This window comes from Entelurus aequoreus, linkage group LG03, assembly GCF_033978785.1.
Source record: "Entelurus aequoreus isolate RoL-2023_Sb linkage group LG03, RoL_Eaeq_v1.1, whole genome shotgun sequence".
Lineage (NCBI taxonomy): Eukaryota > Metazoa > Chordata > Actinopteri > Syngnathiformes > Syngnathidae > Entelurus > Entelurus aequoreus.
Window position 1 is genome coordinate 11322217 of NC_084733.1, and position 20357 is coordinate 11342573.

At 31.2% G+C, this 20357-nt stretch overlaps 1 protein-coding gene across 1 annotated transcript in view; it reads left to right on the top strand.

Annotated features, from left to right (window-relative positions):
* The first annotated feature begins 272 nt into the window (after window positions 1-272).
* Window positions 273-20357, top strand: part of pygl (phosphorylase, glycogen, liver) — a 52295-nt gene continuing 32210 nt past the window's right edge. Inside the window, exons 1-4 of the mRNA XM_062041183.1 lie at window positions 273-659; window positions 12371-12472; window positions 12543-12621; window positions 17035-17138. Of these exons, the coding sequence (XP_061897167.1) occupies window positions 417-659; window positions 12371-12472; window positions 12543-12621; window positions 17035-17138 (528 nt within the window). The 5' untranslated portion in view covers window positions 273-416. The remainder of the gene's footprint in view (window positions 660-12370; window positions 12473-12542; window positions 12622-17034; window positions 17139-20357) is intronic.

Consider the following 20357-nt stretch of genomic DNA (forward strand, 5'->3'; position numbering starts at 1 on the left):
TAGTTATTTATATTATTATAAATACAATTGGTGTCCTGAAATTGTTCCCTCTTTAAAGATTTTTTTATAAAGCATAAAAGTTGGAATGCTGGGAGCTGATTGGCTGAGAGTTTATATAATCAAAGCATTATGGAAAACAAAGATAATGACAGTGGTGTCGTCACGTGACTTTGTTGGCCCCGGAAGTAGCTTTACTTCCTGGAGCGACATTCCCGCCCTCGTCTTGCACTGACCAATAGGAGCAGCGGCTGCAGGGGGCGGCGTCTATCACCTGAAAACAAACTCCTCCTCACCTCCGCGGTGCCACTTCCACTTTCCAGCGTCCCGCACCGACACGGTCCTCAGACCCAGTAGACCTCACACCCAGACCAAGACCCAGTCCCTCGCCTGAGACCCGGACCAGGACTCTTAGCAACATGGCCACGCCGCTGAGCGACCAGGAGAAGCGCAAGCAGATCAGCATCCGGGGTATCGTGGGCGTGGAGAACGTGGCGGAGCTGAAGAAAGGTTTTAATCGCCACCTGCACTTCACTCTGGTCAAAGACAGAAACATCGCCACTCCCAGAGATTACTACTTTGCTCTGGCGCACACCGTCAGAGACCACCTGGTGGGAAGGTGGATCAGAACCCAGCAGTTCTACTATGAAGCTGACCCCAAGGTAAAATCAGCAAGTGTTTGGGAATGTGTCCCACTAAACTAACACCGACTGGAAACTGCAACAGGAACACATCACAGTTACACAAAATAATCTTCAAAAACACAATTTAAAACAATATTTTTATTGCAGTTTGCAAACTATATTGACAATAATGAACATTTTGCTCAATGAATCATTAAAATTGTAATGGGGGCCAAGACAGACAACATTCACACGCCCCCTTTTTTTTTTTAATTAATAAATTATTTGTGTTGTAAACAATAGATGATTAATTTAAAACCTATTTATGCTGTTAAAAATATATATTTTTTTAAATGTTTTGCTATGGAAGGCTTACAAATAATTTAATAGGGTTTCTGTTGTAAAAATTAATTATTTGTGAAAATGTCAATAATACTAATATTAAACTCTAATACTAAATGATTTATGTTGTAAACAATAGAGGATTAATTTAAAACCTATGTATGCTGTTAAAAATATATATTTTTTAAATGTTTTGCTATGGAAGGGTTAAAAATAATGTAATAGGGTTTCTGTTGTAAAAAAAAAAAAAATTGTGAGAATGTCAATAATAAAACTAAAAGGGTGAGTTGGAAAAAAAATTATAAATCATTTCTAAATTATTTTGTTTTTCTAAAAATAAAATATTTTTCAAACTATTGTTACATTTGCCAAAATATCTGTATTTTTTGGAAGCAATATTACTAAATAAGTTTCCAACTATTTCTATTGCAAAAACAAGTCAGATGATACTAAACTTTTTTTAAACATTTTCAGTTAAATATTATATTTTGGAAACAATTATGTTGTAAAAAAACTATATACAATTGATAGTATTGTGGTTTCCAAACTATATTGACAATAATGAACATTTTGCTCTATGAATCATTAAAATTGTAATGAGGGCCAGACAGACAGACAACATTCACACTCCCCTTTTTTTTTTTTTTTAATTAATAGATTATTTTTGAAATTATGTTGAAAACAATAGATGATTAATTTAAAACCTATTTATGCTGTTAAAAATATATATATTTTAAATGTTTTGCTATGGAAGGCTTACAAATAATTTAATAGGGTTTCTGTTGTAAAAATTAATTATTTGTGAAAATGTCAATAATACTAATATTAAACTCTAATACTAAATTATTTATGTTGTAAACAATAGAGGATTAATTTAAAACCTATTTATGCCGTTAAAAATATATATATATTTTTTTTTTTGCTATGGAAGGGTTAAAAAATTTTTTAATATGGTTTCTGTTGTAAAAAAAATATATAATTTGTGAAAATGTCAATAATAAAACTAAAAGGGTAAGTTAGAAAAAAAATATATAAATCATTTCTAAACTACTTTGTTTTTCTAAAAATAAAATATTTTTCAAACTATTATTACATTTGCCAAAATATCTGTATTTTTTGGAAGCAATATTACTAAATAAGTTTCCAACTATTTCTATTGCAAAAACAAGTCAGATGATACTAAACTTTTTTTAAACATTTTCAGTTAAATATTATATTTTGGAAACAATTATGTTGTTAAAAACTATATACAATTGATAGTATTGTGGTTTCCAAACTATATTGACAATAATTAACATTTTGCTCAATTAATCATTAAAATTGTAATGGGGCCAGACAGACAGACAACATTCACACTCCCCTTTTTTTTTTTTTAAATTAATTAATAGATTATTTTTAAAATTATTTATGTTGTAAACAATAGATTAATTTAAAACCTATTTATGCTGTTAAAAATATATATTTTTTAAATGTTTTGCTATGGAAGGGTTAAAAATAATTTAATAGGCTTTCTGTTGAAAAAATAAATTATTTGTGAAAATGTCAATAATACTAATATTAAACTCTAATACTAAATGATTTATGTTGTAAACAATAGATGATTAATTTAAAACCTATTTATGCTGTTAAAAATATATATTTTTTAAGTGTTTTGCTATGGAAGGGTTAAAAATAATTTAATAGGGTTTCTGTTGTAAAAATAAATTATTTGTGAAAATGTCAATAATATTAATATTAAACTCTAATACTAAATGATTTATGTTGTAAACAATAGAGGATTCATTTAAAACCTATTTATGCCGTTAAAAATATATATTTATTTTTTGCTATGTAAGCGTTAAAAAATTTTTTAATATGGTTTCTGTTGTAAAAAATATATATAATTTGTGAAAATGTCAATAATAAAACTAAAAGGGTAAGTTAGAAAAAAAATATATAAATCATTTCAAAACTATTTTGTTTTTCTAAAAATAAAATATTTTTCACTTGCCAAAATATCTGTATTTTTTGGAAACGATATAACTAAATAAGTTTCCAACTATTTCTATTGCAAAAACAAGTCAGATGATACTAAACTTTTATTTTAAACATTTTCAGTTAAATAAAATATTTTTGAAACAATTCTGTTGTTAAAAACTATATACAATTGATAGTATTGCGGTTTGGAAACTATATTGACAATAATGAACATTTTGCTCAATGAATCATTAAAATTGTAATGAGGGCCAGACAGACAGACAGACAATATTCATACTCCCTGTTTTTTTCTTTTTTTTAATTAATAGATTATTTTTAAAATTGTTAATGTTGTAAACAATAGATGATTAATTTAAAACCAATTTATGCTGTTAAAAATATATATTTTTTAAATGTTTTGCTATGGAATGGTTAAAAATAATTTAATAGGGTTTCTGTTGTAAAAATAAATTATTTGTGAAAATGTCAATGATACTAATATTAAACTCTAATACTAAATGATTTATGTTGTAAACAATAGAGGATTAATTTAAAACCTATTTATGCCGTTAAAAATATATATATATTTTTTTTTTGCTATGGAAGGGTTAAAAATAATTTAATAGGGTTTCTGTTGTAAAAATAAATTATTTGTGAAAATGTCAATAATATTAATATTAAACTCTAATACTAAATGATTTATGTTGTAAACAATAGAGGATTAATTTAAAACCTATTTATGCCGTTAAAAATATATATTTATTTTTTGCTATGTAAGCGTTAAAAAAATTTTTAATATGGTTTCTGTTGTAAAAAAAATATATAATTTGTGAAAATGTCAATAATAAAACTCAAAGGGTAAGTTAGAAAAAAAATATATAAATCATTTCAAAACTATTTTGTTTTTCTAAAAATAAAATATTTTTCATTTGCCAAAATATCTGTATTTTTTGGAAACGATATAACTAAATAAGTTTCCAACTATTTCTGTTGCAAAAACAAGTCAGATGATACTAAACTTTTTTAAAAAACATTTTCAGTTAAATAAAATATTTTGGAAACAATTCTGTTGTTAAAAACTATATACTATTGATAGTATTGTGGTTTCCAAACTATATTGACAATAATTAACATTTTGCTCAATTAATCATTAAAATTGTAATGGGGCCAGACAGACAACATTCACACTCCCCTTTTTTTTTTTTTTTGAATTAATAGATTATTTTTGAAATTATTTATGTTAAACAATAGATGATTAATTTAAAACCTATTTATGCTGTTAAAAATATATATTTTTTAAATGTTTTGCTATGGAAGGGTTAAAAATAATGTAATAGGGTTTCTGTTGAAAAAAAAATAAAAAATGTGAGAATGTCAATAAAACTAAAAGGGTGAGTTGGAAAAAAAGTTATAAATCATTTCTAAACTATTTTGTTTTTCTAAAAATAAAATATTTTTCAAACTATTGTTACATTTGCCAAAATATCTGTATTTTTTGGAAGCAATATTACTGAATAAGTTTCCAACTATTTCTATTGCAAAAACAAGTCAGATGATACCAAACTTTTTTTTAAACATTTTCAGTTAAATATTATATTTTGGAAACAATTATGTTGTTAAAAACTATATACAATTGATAGTATTGTGGTTTGCAAACTATATTGACAATAATGAACATTTTGCTCAATTAATCATTAAAATTGTAATGGGGGCCAACACAGATAGACAGACAACATTCACACTCCCCTTTTTTTTTTAAATTACTAAATTATTTAAAAAAATATTTATGTTGAAAACAATAGATGATTAATTTAAAACCTATTTATGCTGTTAAATTTTTTGCTATGGAAGGGTTACAAATAATTTAATAGGGTTTCTGTTGTAAAAAAATAATTTGTGAAAATGTCAATAATAGTAAATACTAATATTAAATACTAATACTAAATCATTTATTTTGTAAACAATAGATGATTAAGTTAAAACCTATTTATGCTGTTAAAAATATATATGTTTGAAGTTTTTTGCTATGGAAGGGTTAAAAAATAATTTCATATGGTTTCTGTTGTAAAAAATATATATAATTTGTGAAAATGTCAATAATAAAACTTAAAGGGTAATTTAGAAAAAATATATATAGATAATTTCAAAACTATTTTGTTTTTCTAAGAATAAAATATTTTTCATTTGCCAAAATATCTGTATTTTTTGGAAACGATATAACTAAATAAGTTTCCAACTATTTCTATTGCAAAAACAAGTCAGATGATACTAAACTTTTTTTAAAAACATTTTCATTTAAATAAAATATTTTGGAAACAATTCTGTTGTTAAAAACTATATACAATTGATAGTATTGTGGTTTCCAAACTATATTGACAATAATTAACATTTTGCTCAATTAATCATTAAAATTGTAATGGGGCCAGACAGACAGACAACATTCACACTCCCCTTTTTTTTTTTTTTTAATTAATAGATTATTTTTAAAATTATTTATGTTGAAAACAATAGATGATTAATTTAAAACCTATTTATGCTGTTAAAAATAAATATATTTTAAATGTTTTGCTATGGAAGGCTTACAAATAATCTAATAGGGTTTCTGTTGTAAAAATAAATTATTTGTGAAAATGTCAATAATACTAATATTAAACTCTAATACTAAATTATTTATGTTGTAAACAATAGAGGATTAATTTAAAACCTATTTATGCCGTTAAAAATATATATATTTTTTATTTTTTGCTATGGAAGGGTTAAAAACATTTTTAATATGGTTTCTGTTGTAAAAAATATATATAATTTGTGAAAATGTCAATAATAAAACTAAAAGGGTAAGTTAGAAAAAATATATATAAATCATTTCAAAACTATTTTGTTTTTCTAAAAATAAAATATTTTTCATTTGCCAAAATATCTGTATTTTTTGGAAACGATATAACTAAATAAGTTTCCAACTATTTCTATTGCAAAAACAAGTCAGCTGATACTAAACTTTTTTTTAAAACATTTTCAGTTAAATAAAATATTTTGGAAACAATTCTGTTGTTAAAAACTATATACTATTGATAGTATTGTGGTTTGCAAACTATATTGACAATAATGAACATTTTGCTCAATTAATCATTAAAATTGTAATGGGGGCCAGACAGACAGACAACATTCACAGTCCCCTTTTTTCTTTTTTTTTAAAATTAATAGATTATTTTTAAAATTATTTATGTTGTAAACAATAGATGATTAATTTAAAACCTATTTATGCTGTTAAAATTATATATTTTTTAAATGTTTTGCTATGGAATGGTTAAAAATAATTTAATAGGGTCTCTGTTGTAAAAAAAAATGTCATTGGAACTAAAAGGATGAGTTGGAAAAAAATATATAAATATTTTCAAAAGTATTTTGTTTTTCTAAAAATAAGAAAATCTTTCACAAACTATTATTACGTTTGCAAAAAAATTTGTATTTTTTGCAAACAATATTACTAAATAAGTTTACAACTATTTCTATTGCAAAAACAAGTCAGATGATACTAAACCGTTTTTAAAACATTTTCATTTAAATAAAATATTTTGGAAACAATTCTGTTGTTAAAAACTATATAAAATTGATAGTATTGTGGTTTGCAAACTGTATTCAAGATAATGAACATTTTGCTCAATGAATGATTAAAATTGTAAATAAAGCATGCATTATTTTTTTTACCTTGCATGCAATCGTCAGTCATGTTAAAACTTGTTTTTCTCTGTTTAAATAATTTTTTTTAAACCATTCCTGCTGTACAAAAGAAATACATTTAAAATGTGTCTGAAGTAAAACATTTTAAAACGTTTTCTGCTTGTGAAAATGTCAATAATACTAAATACTAATACTAAATGATTTATGTTGTAAACAATAGATGATTCATTTAAAACCTATTTATGCTGCTAAAAATATGTTTTTTTTATTTATTTTTTGCTATAGAAGGGTTAAAAAAATAATTTAATTTGGTTTCTGTTGTAAAAAAAAAAAATTTGTGAAAATGTCAATAATAAAACTAAAAGGGTGAGTTGGGTAAACAAATTCTAAATAATTTCAAAACTATTTTGTTTTTCTAAAAATAAAATATTTTTCTAACTATTTTTACGTTTGCCAAAATATCTGTATTTTTTAAAATATTGATTTTTTGGAAACAATATTACTAAATAAGTTTCCAACTATTTCTATTGCAAAAACAAGTCAGATGATACTAAACTTAAAAAAAAAAAAATTCAGTTAAATAAAATATTTTGGAAACAATTCTGTTGTTAAAAACTATATAAAATTGATAGTATTGTGGTTTTCAAACTATATTGACAATAATGAACATTTTGCTCAATGAATCATTAAAATTATAAATAAAGCATGCATTTTTTTTTTTTTTTATTTAACTTGGAAACAATAATCAGTCATGTTAAACTTTTTTTTTCTCTGTTCAAAAAATATATTATTTTTAAACTATTTCTGCTGTACAAAATGTGTCTGAAGTAAAACATTTTAAAACGTTTTCTGCTAAAAAAATATATTTCAAAATAATTTTTGTTTGAATAAAAAGTATAATTTATTTTACAACTAATTCTACAGTAATAAATGTAAAAAAATGTTTTTCTGAATTAATAAATTAGTTTGAAACTATTTATGTTGTAAACAATATGTTATTAATTTAAAACCTATTTATGCTGTTAAAAATATATTTATTATATTATATATTATATATATTATTTAAACATTTTGCTATAGAAGGGTTAAAAATAATTGAATATGGTTTCTGTTGTAAAAAAAAAAAGAAAAGTGTTAAAATGTCAATACCAATACTAAATTATTTATGTTGTAAACAAAAGATGATTACTGCTCAGTGGCCTAGTGGTTAGAGTGTCCGCCTTGAGATCGGTATGTCGTGAGTTTAAACCCCGGCCGAGTCATACCAAAGACTATAAAAATGTGACCCATTACCTCCCTGCTTGGCACTCAGCATCAAGGGTTGGAATTGGGGGTCAAATCTCCAAAATGATTCCAGAGCGCAGCGACAGCTGCTGCTCACTGCTCCCCTCACCTCCCAGGGGGTGGAACAAGGGGATGGGTCAAACGCAGAGAGTAATTTCACCACACCTAGTGTGTGTGTGACTATCAGTGGTACTTTAACCTTAACGTTAATTTAAAACCTATTTATGCTGTTAAAAATATATATTTTTAAAATTTTTGCTATGGAACGGTTAAAAAAATAATTTATGGTTTCTGTTGTAAAAAAAAAAAATCATTGGTGAAAATGTCAATAATAATACTAAAAGGGTGAGTTGGAAAAAAAAAAGATCAATAATTTTAAAACTATTTTGTTTTTCTAAAAATAAGATATTTTTCAAACTATTATTACGTTTCCAAAAAAAATCTGTATTTTTTGTAAACAATATTACTAAATAAATTTCCAACTATTTCTATTGCAAAAACAAATCAGACGATACTGAACCATTTTTAAAACATTTTCAGTTAAATAAAATATTTTGGAAACAGTTCACCACATAAAATTGATAGTCAATCATTTTTAAACTTTCTGTTATGAAAATAATCATATGATACTAACTCATTTAAAACAGTTTAAGGATATAATGTTAAGTATTTCTGTTGTAAACAGTAAATATATACTATATAAATATTTTAAAACAATTTCTATTGTAAAAAACCCCAAAAACCTTCAAGATATTTTTAAATTATCTATCCATCCATCCATCTTCTTCCACTTATGCAAAGTCAGGTCACGGGGGCAGCAGCCTAAGCAGGGAAGCCCAGACTTCCCTTTCCCAAGCCACTTCGTCCAGCTCCTCCCGGGGGATCCTGAGGCGTTCCCAGGCCAGCCGGGAGACATAGTCTCCCCAACGTGTCTTGGGTCTTCCACGTTCAGACGTGCCCTAAACACCTCCCTAGGGAGGCGTTCGGGGGGGCATTCTGACCAGATGCCTGAACCACCTCATCTGGCTCCTCTCCATGTGGAGGAGCAGCGGCTTTACTTTGAGCTCCCCCCGAATGACAGAGCTCCTCACCCTATCTCTAAGGGAGAGCCACGCCACCCGGCGGAGGAAACTCATTTCGTCCGCTTGTACCCGTGATCTTGTCCTTTCGGTCATAACCCAAAGCTCATGACCATAGGTGAGGATGGGAACGTAGATTGACCGGCCAATTGAGAGCTTTGCCTTCCGGCTCAGCTCCTCCTTCACCACAACGGATCGATACAGTGTCCGCATCACTGAAGACCCTGCACCAATCCGCCTGTCGTTCTCACGATCCACTCCTCCCTGTATCGTGGACAAGAGTCCTAGGTACTTGAACTCCTCCACTTAGGGCAAGATCTCCTCCCCAACCCGGAAATGGCACTACACCCTTTTTTGGGCGAGAACCATGGACTCAGACTTGGAGGTGCTGATTCTCATCCCAGTCGCTTCACACTCAGCTGCGAACCGATTAAGTGAGAGCTGAAGATCCTGGCCAGATGAAGCCATCAGGACCACATCATCTGCAAAAAGCAGAGACCTAATCCTGCATCCACCAAACCGGATCCCCTCAACACCCTGACTGCGCCTAGAAATTCTGTCCATAAAAGTTACTAACAGAATTGGTGACAAAGGGCAGCACGTCCAAGTCTGAGTTCATGGTTCTCGCCCAAAAAAGGGTGGACTGCCATCTTCCAACCCGGACCAAGCTGTGACACCGATCATACAGGGAGCGGACCGCCACAATCAGGTGGTCCGATACCCCATAGTCTCTGGAGGGACGTTTTTAAATTACTTCAGTGAAAATTTTTGTTTAATAATTTTGAAACATTTTTTGTTGTAAAAGTCAGACAATATTATTATTTTTTAAACTACAAATAAATAAATAAATCTGATCATTTAAAAAAAATAACGATTTAATAGATAATATAAAAATGTTTAACTATCATTACTTTTGTTTGGGTTTTTTAAAAATAATTTTAAAACTGTTTCTGGGGGGGGGTGGAAATCAGATAGTAAATAATTTTGAAACATTTTTTGTTGTAAAAGTCAGACAATTTTTTTTTTAAACTACAAATAAATAAAAAAATCTGATCATTTTTTTTTTTTAAAGTATTTTTTTCTATGAAATAGATAATATGAAAATGTTTAACTATCATTACTTTTTTTTTTTTATATAATTTTAAAACTGTTTCTGGGGTGGAAAAATCAGATAGTAAATATTTTTTTAAAAAAAGTAAATTATTTTGGAACATTTTTTGTTGTAAAAGTCAGACAATATTATTTTTTTAACTACAAATAAATAAATAAAATCTGATCATTTTAAAAAAACTATTTTTTCTATGAAATAGATCATATAAAAATGTTTAACTGTCATTACTTTTGTTGTTTTTTTAAATAATTTTAAAACTGTTTCTGGGGGGGGATCAGATAGTAAATTAAAAAAATTTTTTTTTATAATTTTGAAACATTTTTTGTTGTAAAAGTCAGACAATTTTTTTTTTTTTAAACTACAAATAAATAAAAAAATCTGATCATTTTAAAAAAAAAAGTATTTTTTTCTATGAAATAGATAATATGAAAATGTTTAACTATCATTACTTTTTTTTTTTTTTATAATTTTAAAACTGTTTCTGGGGCGGAAAAATCAGATAGTAAATAATTTTTTTTTAAAAGTAAATTATTTTGAAACATTTTTTGTTGTAAAAGTCAGACAATTTTTTTTTTTTAACTACAAATAAATAAATAAAATCTGATCATTTTAAAAAAACTATTTTTTCTATGAAATAGATCATATAAAAATGTTTAACTATCATTACTTTTGTTGTTGTTTTTTTAAATAATTTTAAAACTGTTTCTGGGGGGGGGGGAAATCAGATAGTAAATAAAAAAAAATTTTTTTTATAATTTTGAAACATTTTTTGTTGTAAAAGTCAGACAATTTTTTTTTTTTTTAACTACAAATAAATAAAAAAATCTGATCTTTTTTTTTAAAAAAGTATTTTTTTCTATGAAATTGATAATATGAAAATGTTTAACTATCATTACTTTTTTTTAAATATAATTTTAAAACTGTTTCTGGGGCGGAAAAATCAGATAATAAATAATTTTAAAAAAAAAGTAAATTATTTTGAAACATTTTTTGTTGTAAAAGTCAGACAATATATATTTTTTTTAACTACAAATAAATAAATAAAATCTGATCATTTTAAAAAAAACTATTTTTTCTATGAAATAGATCATATAAAAATGTTTAACTATCATTACTTTTGTTGTTTTTTTTAAATAATTTTAAAACTGTTTCTGGGGGGGAAATCAGATAGTAAGTTAAAAAAAAATTTTTTTATAATTTTGAAACATTTTTTGTTGTAAAAGTCAGACAATTTTTTTTTTTTAAACTACAAATAAATAAAAAAATCTGATCATTTAAAAAAAAAAGTATTTTTTTCTATGAAATTGATAATATGAAAATGTTTAAACTATCATTACTTTTTTTTTTCATATATAATTTTAAAACTGTTTCTGGGGCGGAAAAATCAGATAGTAAATAATTTAAAAAAAAAAGTAAATTATTTTGAAACATTTTTTGTTGTAAAAGTCAGACAATATATATTTTTTTTAACTACAAATAAATAAATAAAATCTGATCATTTTTAAAAAACAATTTTTTCTATGAAATAGATCATATAAAAATGCTTAACTATCATTACTTTTGTTGGTTTTTTTTAATAATTTTAAAACTGTTTCTGGGGGGGGAAATCAGATAGTAAATAAAAACTTTTTTTTAAAATAATTTTGAAACATTTTTTGTTGTAAAAGTCAGACAATTTTTTTTTTTTAAACTACAAATAGATAAAAAAAAATCTGATCATTTAAAAAAAAAAAGTTTTTTTTTCTATGAAATTGATAATATGAAAATGTTTAACTATCATTACTTTTTTTTTTTTATAATTTTAAAACTGTTTCTGGGGCGGAAAAATTAGATAGTAAATAATTTTTAAAAAAACTAAATTATTTTGAAACATTTTTTGTTGTAAAAGTCAGACAATATTTTTTTTTTTTTTAACTACAAATAAATTTAAAAAATCTGATCATTTTAAAAAAAACAATTTTTTCTATGAAATAGATCATATAAAAATGTTTAACTATCATTACTTTTGTTGTTTTTTTTAAATAATTTTAAAACTGTTTCTGGGGGGGGAAATCAGATAGTAAATAATAAAAATAAAAAAAATTGCCGGATAAAATATTATTTTAAAACAATAATTTTGTTTAAAAAAATTACATAATATTGATAATAAATTATGTTAAATGTTACTGTTGCAAAAATATAAAAAACACTGTGCTTTCTAGAAGAATACAAAGTAAATGTGTTGTTTGTTTTGTTTGTACTTCACGTCGTAAACCACCGATTGTAATTATTGGAACATGGTTATGAAACCACCTGTGCAGAGAGTCTATTACCTGTCTCTGGAGTTCTACATGGGCCGCACCCTCCAGAACACCATGATCAACCTGGGCCTGCAGAACGCCTGCGATGAAGCCATCTACCAGGTCAGAGTGGGAGGAGCCAGGGCGTGTGTCTGTTGGCGTGTTTGTTAGCGTGTTTTTTGCTGTTTTGCAGCTGGGCTTGGACATGGAGGAGCTGGAGGAGATGGAGGAGGACGCGGGCCTGGGCAATGGAGGCCTGGGCAGACTTGCAGGTAGAAAACAAGAAGAAATATTTGACTCCACGCCCGGACTGATGAGGTTTTTTACGGGCGTGAGGCAAGCCGCAAGATCACATGTTGCAACACTTGCTCAACATCCTTTTGACGTTTTTTTGCAACACTTCCACCTTTTCTGCCTTCTTTACGCGTCGCTGGTCTTCGCTTTTTGAGGCAGAAACTACGGTGGTCCAGACGGACAAATGCGCAGCAGCACAGAAATCTTTCAAAACATGTAGATTTTACAGTAAAAAAAATAAAAACTGGCAAATAAATCATCAGAATATTACAGTAAAATATACATTGTTTTTTTACAGTACATTACTCTAAACCAGGGGTGTCAAAGTCAAGGCCCGCGGGCCGGATCATTGAATGATCTATGGCCCCCGGGATGATATTTGATTAGTATTACAACCGGCCCGCAGGCCACAGCCGCCTGCTGCTGTTTTGCACGCCCCAATACTCCATCAGTGTTGGCGCTAGCAATCTTCAAAATGGGGTCCCAGTGACCCCATCCAGTCATAAAAATGGGGTCCCACTTTTTTGTAACAGTTTGGAAAACAAATGATAAATGTACGCATTATCCTGTTGTATCTCACATTCTATATTGTGTTTTGGAAAAAGGTTGTCGCAAACGTTACTTAAAGGCCTACTGAAAGCCACTACTAGCGACCACGCAGTCTGATAGTTTATATATCAATGATGAAATCTTAACATTGCAACACATGCCAATACGGCCGGGTCAACTTATAAAGTGCAATTTTAAATTTCCCGCCACACTTCCGGTTGAAAACGTCTAGATATGATGACGTATGCGCGTGTGGTCAATGGTTGATACGGAAGTATTCGGACCCATACAAAAAAGCTCTGTTTTCATCGCAAAATTCCACAGTATTCTGGACGTCTGTGTTGGTGAATCTTTCGCAATTTGTTTAATGAACAATGGAGACTGCAAAGAAGAAAGTTGTAGGTGCGATCGGTGTATTAGCGGCGGACTACAGCAACACAACCAGGAGGACTTTGAGATGGATAGCAGACGCGCTACCGTGAGTACAGCTTTGGCTTCCAAACATTTGATCGCTTGCCCGTACGTGCGTGTCGCTATGTGCATGTCACGTACGTAACTTTGGGGAAATATATGTTTCATGCCGACTCTGATGGCGGCCGGGGTGTCGTCGAAAGCTACAACGCCCGCCGCCGTGCCGTAGCTAAGTTAGCTTCAATGGCGTCGTTAGCAACAGCATTGTTAAGCTTCGCCAAGCTGGAAATTATTAACCGTGTAGTTACATGTCCATGGTTTAATAGTATTGTTGATCTTCTGTCTATCCTTCCAGTCAGGGATTTATTTATTTAGTTTCTATCTGCATTTGAGCCGGATGCTATCACGTTAGCTCAGTAGCTAAAGAGCTTCGCCGATGTATTGTCGTGGAGATGAAAGTCACTGTGAATGTCCATTTCGCGTTCTCGACTCTCATTTTCAAGAGGATATAGTATCCGAGGTGGTTTGAAATACAAATCCGTGATCCACAATAGAAAAAGGAGAAAGTGTGGAATCCAATGAACCCTTGTACCTAATTTACGGTCAGAGCGAAAAAAGATACGTCCTGCACTGCACTCTAGTCCTTCACTCTCCCGTACCTCATCCACGAATCTTTCATCCTCGCTCAAATTAATGGGGTAATCGTCGCTTTCTCGGTCCGATTTGCTCTCGCTGCATTGTAAACAATGGGGAAATGTGAGGAGTCCTTCCTCCTGTGTCGTCACGCTACTTCCGGTACAGGCAAGGCTTTTTTTTATATCAGCAACCAAAAGTTGTGAACTTTATCGTCAATGTTCTATGCTAAATCCTTTCAGCAAAAAAATGATCAAGTATGACACATAGAATGGATCTGCTATCCCCGTTTAAATTAAAAAAAAACATTTCAGTAGGCCTTTAATTCATTTAAAAAATAATACAAAAGAAAACACATTTTTATGCATATATGTACAGCTCCGGTAATGGCTACATTCGCACCCACCTGCACAAATGTACTTCAAAATGTAACAATCAAAATAAATATGACTTTTTTTTTTGTTTACTAGGGCATGCATATATAATATGCATTAGTTTAACCATTTAAAATCAACAATAATAAAAAGGAGATGCTTGCAAATAGCATAAAAATGCCCCAAAAACTTGGAAAAACGCGATTCATAGCGTTACTTTTTGGTGTAACCATCATGAGCGTTCTGTTCAGGTATATTTCTTTTATATTTTGATAAATCATCATATTTATGTATTACTAAATTTAAATAGGTATTGATCAATCTTTAAGCTGTGTGTATTTTATTTCAGTTTGCTTTTATTTATTTAGAATTGTGGTTGAAACTTTTACAACCTTGTGTTGCGCTCATGATGGCGTAACCAAACTAGATTTAGTTTAATGATCTTATTTTGAATATATATTCCCTTTTTTACATTTAGTATATTTAAATATTCATTTATAAACATTGAATACATTTCAAATATCAATAAAATGCAATTGCCTTCATCTTATAGGGTAATGTTTAGTTACACCAAATCATGAGCGTAACACTAAGCTTCATCACTTTGACTTGTAATATCTCTAATTCTGGTGGTGTTTTATGCTTTTGTTCTTTTTGGAACATGTACTATACATATAATACAATAAAGTCCTATATAAAATTATGTTTGTAGCAATACTTTAATTTTGCCTTTGAAAGTAACACTCCAATGTCCATTAGTGGAGCTGTACACATATGTAAATGTATTCAGTTATAAACATTCATTCACTTTCGTCTTTCCTTCATTGATCTAAACCAGGGGTCACCAACGCGGTGCCCACGGGCACCAGGTCGCCCGTAAGGACCAGATTAGTCGCCCGCTGGCCTGTTCTGAAAATAGCTCAAATAGCAGCACTTACCAGTGAGCCGCCTCTATTTTTTTAAATTGTATTTATTTACTAGCAAGCTGGTCTCGCTTTGCTCGACATTTTTAATTCTAAGAGGGACAAAACTCAAATAGAATTTGAAAATCCAAGAAAATATTTTAAAGACTTGGTCTTCACTTGTTTAATTTTTTACTTTGCTTCTTATAACTTTCAGAAAGACAATTTTAGAGAAAAAAATACAACCTTAAAAATGATTTTAGGATTTTTAAACACATATACCTTTTTACCTTTTAAATTCCTTCCTCTTCTTTCCTGACAATTTAAATCAATGTTCAAGTAAAAAAAAAATTTATTGTGAAGAATAATAAATACATTTTAATTTAATTCTTCATTTTAGCTTCTGTTTTTTCGACGAAGAATATTTGTGAAATATTTCTTCATTTTTATTATGATTAAAATTCCAAAAAATTATTCTGGCAAATCTAGAAAATCTGTAGAATCAAATTGAAATCTTATTTCAAAGTCTTTTGAATTTCTTTTAAAATTTTTGTTCTGGAAAATCTAGAAGAAATAATGATTTGTCTTTGTTAGAAATATAGCTTGGTCCAATTTGTTATATATTCTAACAAAGTGCAGATTGGATTTTAACCTATTTAAAACATGTCATCAAAATTCTAAAATCAATCTTAATCAGGAACAATTACTAATGATGTTCCATAAATTATTTTTTTTATTTTTTCAAAAAGATTCAAATTAGTTAGTTTTTCTTTTTTTCGGTTGAATTTTGAATTTTAAAGAGTCGAAATTGAAGATAAACTATGTTTCAAAATTTAATTGTCATTTTTTTGGTGTTTTCTCCTCTTTTAAACCGTTCAATTAAGTGTTTTTTTATCATTTATTCTCTACAAAAAAACTTCCGATTTATTTATTTAAAAATTTGAGAGTTGACTTTTGTATTTTACATGAGTTATTATTTGTACAAACATGGTGCAAAGTAATTCATGATTTGTTAAAAAATGTTAGTGGCTAGCTAGTTAAAATGGGATATTGTGATTTCATAAGACTGTCTTAGAAGTGATCATTTGAAAATGTTCAATTTGAAAAATGTGCACTTAGAGAAAATATAAAAATAAAGTGTTGCATATTGATATTTATCTGTTTCTGTATATATTTATTGTGAGAAATCATTAAGATGATCAGTGTTTCCGCAAAGATAAATATCATTAATTATATTAATAACATAGAGTTAAAGGTAAATTGAGCAAATTGGCTATTTCTGGCTATTTATTTAAGTGTGTATCAAACTGGTAGCCCTTCGCATTAATCAGTACCCAAGAAGTAGCTCATGGTTTCAAAAAGGTTGGTGACCCCTGGTCTAAACTTTATAGCTGCCGGTATTTTTTTCTATATTTTTATTGCAATATTTTCAGAATATGTTTGTTCTATTTTTGGCCAAAGTAAGACAAAGAAAACAATCTGTTGGAGTATTTATTTGTCGTGTGTTTTTTTGTGCACGCAGCCTGCTTCCTGGACTCCATGGCCACGCTGGGACTGGCGGCGTACGGTTACGGCATTCGCTACGAGTATGGAATCTTCAACCAGAAAATCCGAGATGGCTGGCAGGTAGACGACGATTGCAACACTCGTTGGAGGTCACGCTCTTATCAGCGCCTTCCCAGTGGGTCAAAGTAGACGAGGTCGTTATGAGTTTGCGCCCCCCGCTGATCATTAACTGCGACGCGGCGAGCGGCATCGACACACTTGGCGTCCGTCCAAAGAAGCGCACGACAAATAAGATAAGAGAGCACAAAGGTTTTTTTGTGTGCTAATTTGCACTTTAGGCCTCCTTTGCAAACATGCTCCTTGCAACACCCAACTGGACACTTCATTAGGTACACCTGAGTAGAGATCGACCGATATGTTTTTTTCAGGGCCGATACGATTGTTAGAAGTGGAGGAGGCCGACAACCGATATTTTGGAGCCGATATTCATTTGCGATGAAAGTTTTTTTAAACATCAATATTATACGTCAGTAAACAGCTGGTTTTTACGTTGTTTTTTTAATTTATTTTAGGAAACTTCGGACCAGGAGTGACATAAAGTTTCATGCGGCGCTTAGGTTGTGTTTAATTTCGCCCCAAACAACATCAGGGGATTTTACTAACGCCTTTATTACGTGTGTGTGTGGATGGGGGCCGTGGCCTGCGGGCCCGCCGCGGAACGGGGTGTGCCAGGACCGGCCTTTATTAGCAGCAGCCGGAATGAGACAGGTTGTTGGAGCTGGAGAGAAACACGGACACGAAACGACCGATTTGCTGGAAAGCAAAACCCCTGCGCTATCCATCCATTTTCTACCGCTTGTCCCTTTTTGGGGTCACGGGGGGTGCTGGAGCCTATCTCAGCTGCATTCGGGCGGAAGGCGGGGTACGCCCTGGACAAGTCGCCACCTCATCGCAGGGCCAACACAGATAGACAGACAACATTCACACTCACATTCACACACTAGGGCCAATTTAGTGTTGCCAATCAACCTATCCCCAGGTGCATGTCTTTGGAGGTGGGAGGAAGGAACCCACGCAGTCACGGGGAGAACATGCAAACTCCACACAGAAATATCCCGAGCCCGGGATTGAACTCAGGACTACTCAGAACCTTCGTATTGTGAGGCACATGCACTAACCCCTGTGCAAATAAAACAGTGTTGTAACCCGGAAACGGGCTCTCCTGGCAGTGTGTGGTGGTCTGCGGAACCCACTAGAGGGCATCCTCTACAATTTGCCTGTCTCATTCCGGCTGCTGCTAATAAAGGCGACAGGTGATTAGATAACAAGGCCTACCTGGGCCATCTACGCACCTGTCGCTTGTCTTCGAGGCCGGTCCTGGCACACCCCGTTCCGCGGCAGGCCCGCAGGCCACGCCCCCCTCCACAGTGTGTCTAAGAGGAGCGGAGGCCTGTCGCTGCAGTAGCGACAACAAACAAAACAGGACCAGGGCAATGCCAGGCAAAGAAGGACAAAACTGGATTTCCTCGTCTAAAATTGGAGGTTTTGACTGGAAGGCAAAGGAGAGGTACTGTAGGAGGGTGAAGGGAAAATGGTGGGGGTCAGACCAGAGAGGAATTCTCACAAAAACTCCAAAAAATGCCCTGTCAGATATCACAACATATTTGTGGAGAATTATTGACAATAATCTGTCTGGAACCGCAAAAAGTGAAAAGCAGTATATAAGTCTTATAATGAAGACAACACATGACATAAGTGTCTATATTAGCTATAATAGCCTACTATCAAAATGACTATGTGTCGCAGGCTGAAGCAAATCTTCGTTGACAGAAATGTTGAAATTTCATATTTATTCTACACATTTTTACAACGTTAGAAACCATTAGTAAATCAGAGGCTACTCAGAAGGTGAGATAACTCCTGGAAATGACTGGCTTTTAATGGCCAAAGGTATAGATGTGTGTGTCCAAGTTAAAGGAAACTGCAGGCTGTCTTCTTTTAATAGATTTATTACAATCTTTGGCGAGCTAGGCAGCGTTTGCTGTGGTCTGGAACAACATGGCACACAGACAACTATCAGAAATGTAGCCAATGTTAGTTACATAAAGATAATGTGTCATGAATTATATACAAAGAGGGTACAAGTAAAGGATATTAAATGAGCTCAAATATAGCTACAAATGAGGCACAATGACGCAATATGTACATACAGCTAGCCTAATTAGCATGTTAGCATTGATTAGCTTGCAGTCATGCTCTGACCAAATATGCCTGATTAGCGCAACAACAAGTCAACGCGCACCTTTGTGCATTCACGCACAGCATGAAACTTTTGGTGGACAAAATGAGACAAAGAAGGAGTGGAAGATTTTACATGTAAACAAACTGTTGGGTTTGATTGTATTTTTCCACCATACTTGCCAACCTTGAGACCTCCAATATCGGGAGGTGGGGGGGCTTGGTCGGGGGGTTTGGGGCGGGGGGCGTGGTTATTTACAGCTAGAATTCACCAACTCGAGTATTTCATATATATATATATATATATATATATATATATATATATATATGTGTATGAAATACTTGACTTTCAGTGAATTGTAGCTATATATATATTTTTTTTTTTTTAAATTTACATAGAAAAAAATTAAAAATACTTGAATTTCAGTGTTCCAGTGGCTATCCATTAGATGGCAGTATTGTCCTGTTTAACTTCTCCGTTCATGATGAGTATATCATTTCGGCCGCCATGTCTGTAATTTCCTCGTTCTTCTGCTTCGTCTCCTTGTTGTGTGCGCAGTTGTGCACTCTATAAAAGCCCTAGATGTTATGACGTCTTCGGGCAGGAAAGTTGTTTATTTTGTGGGAAAGCGGACGTGAGAACAGGCTGTCCCCACTCAGTCTCAGGTCCGCATTGAGCTGGAGGGGGCGTGGCCTCCAGCTCCGGCTGAATACCGGGAGAAAATCTCTGCCGGGAGGTTGTCGGGAGAGGCGCTGAATATCGGGATTCTCCCGCTAAAAACGGGAGGGTTGGCAAGTATGTTTTCCACCCATCTTTTTCCATTTTCAATCCTTTTTTAAAAATGCTCTGGCGGGCCACTAGGGCGGCACTAAAGAGCCGCATGTGACTCGGAAGTTAATAAAAAAAAAAAGAATTGGGCTCCTGGAAAAAGACATTTTTTTCTCAAGCTGGGCATAAGGGCTGTGGTTATTACTATCTACTTCACTAATTATCAGTGTTGGGACTAACGCGTTATTAACCGTTATTTTCAGTGGTAACTAGTAATCTAACGCGTTATTTTTTATATTCAGTAACTCAGTTACCGTTACTACATGATGCGT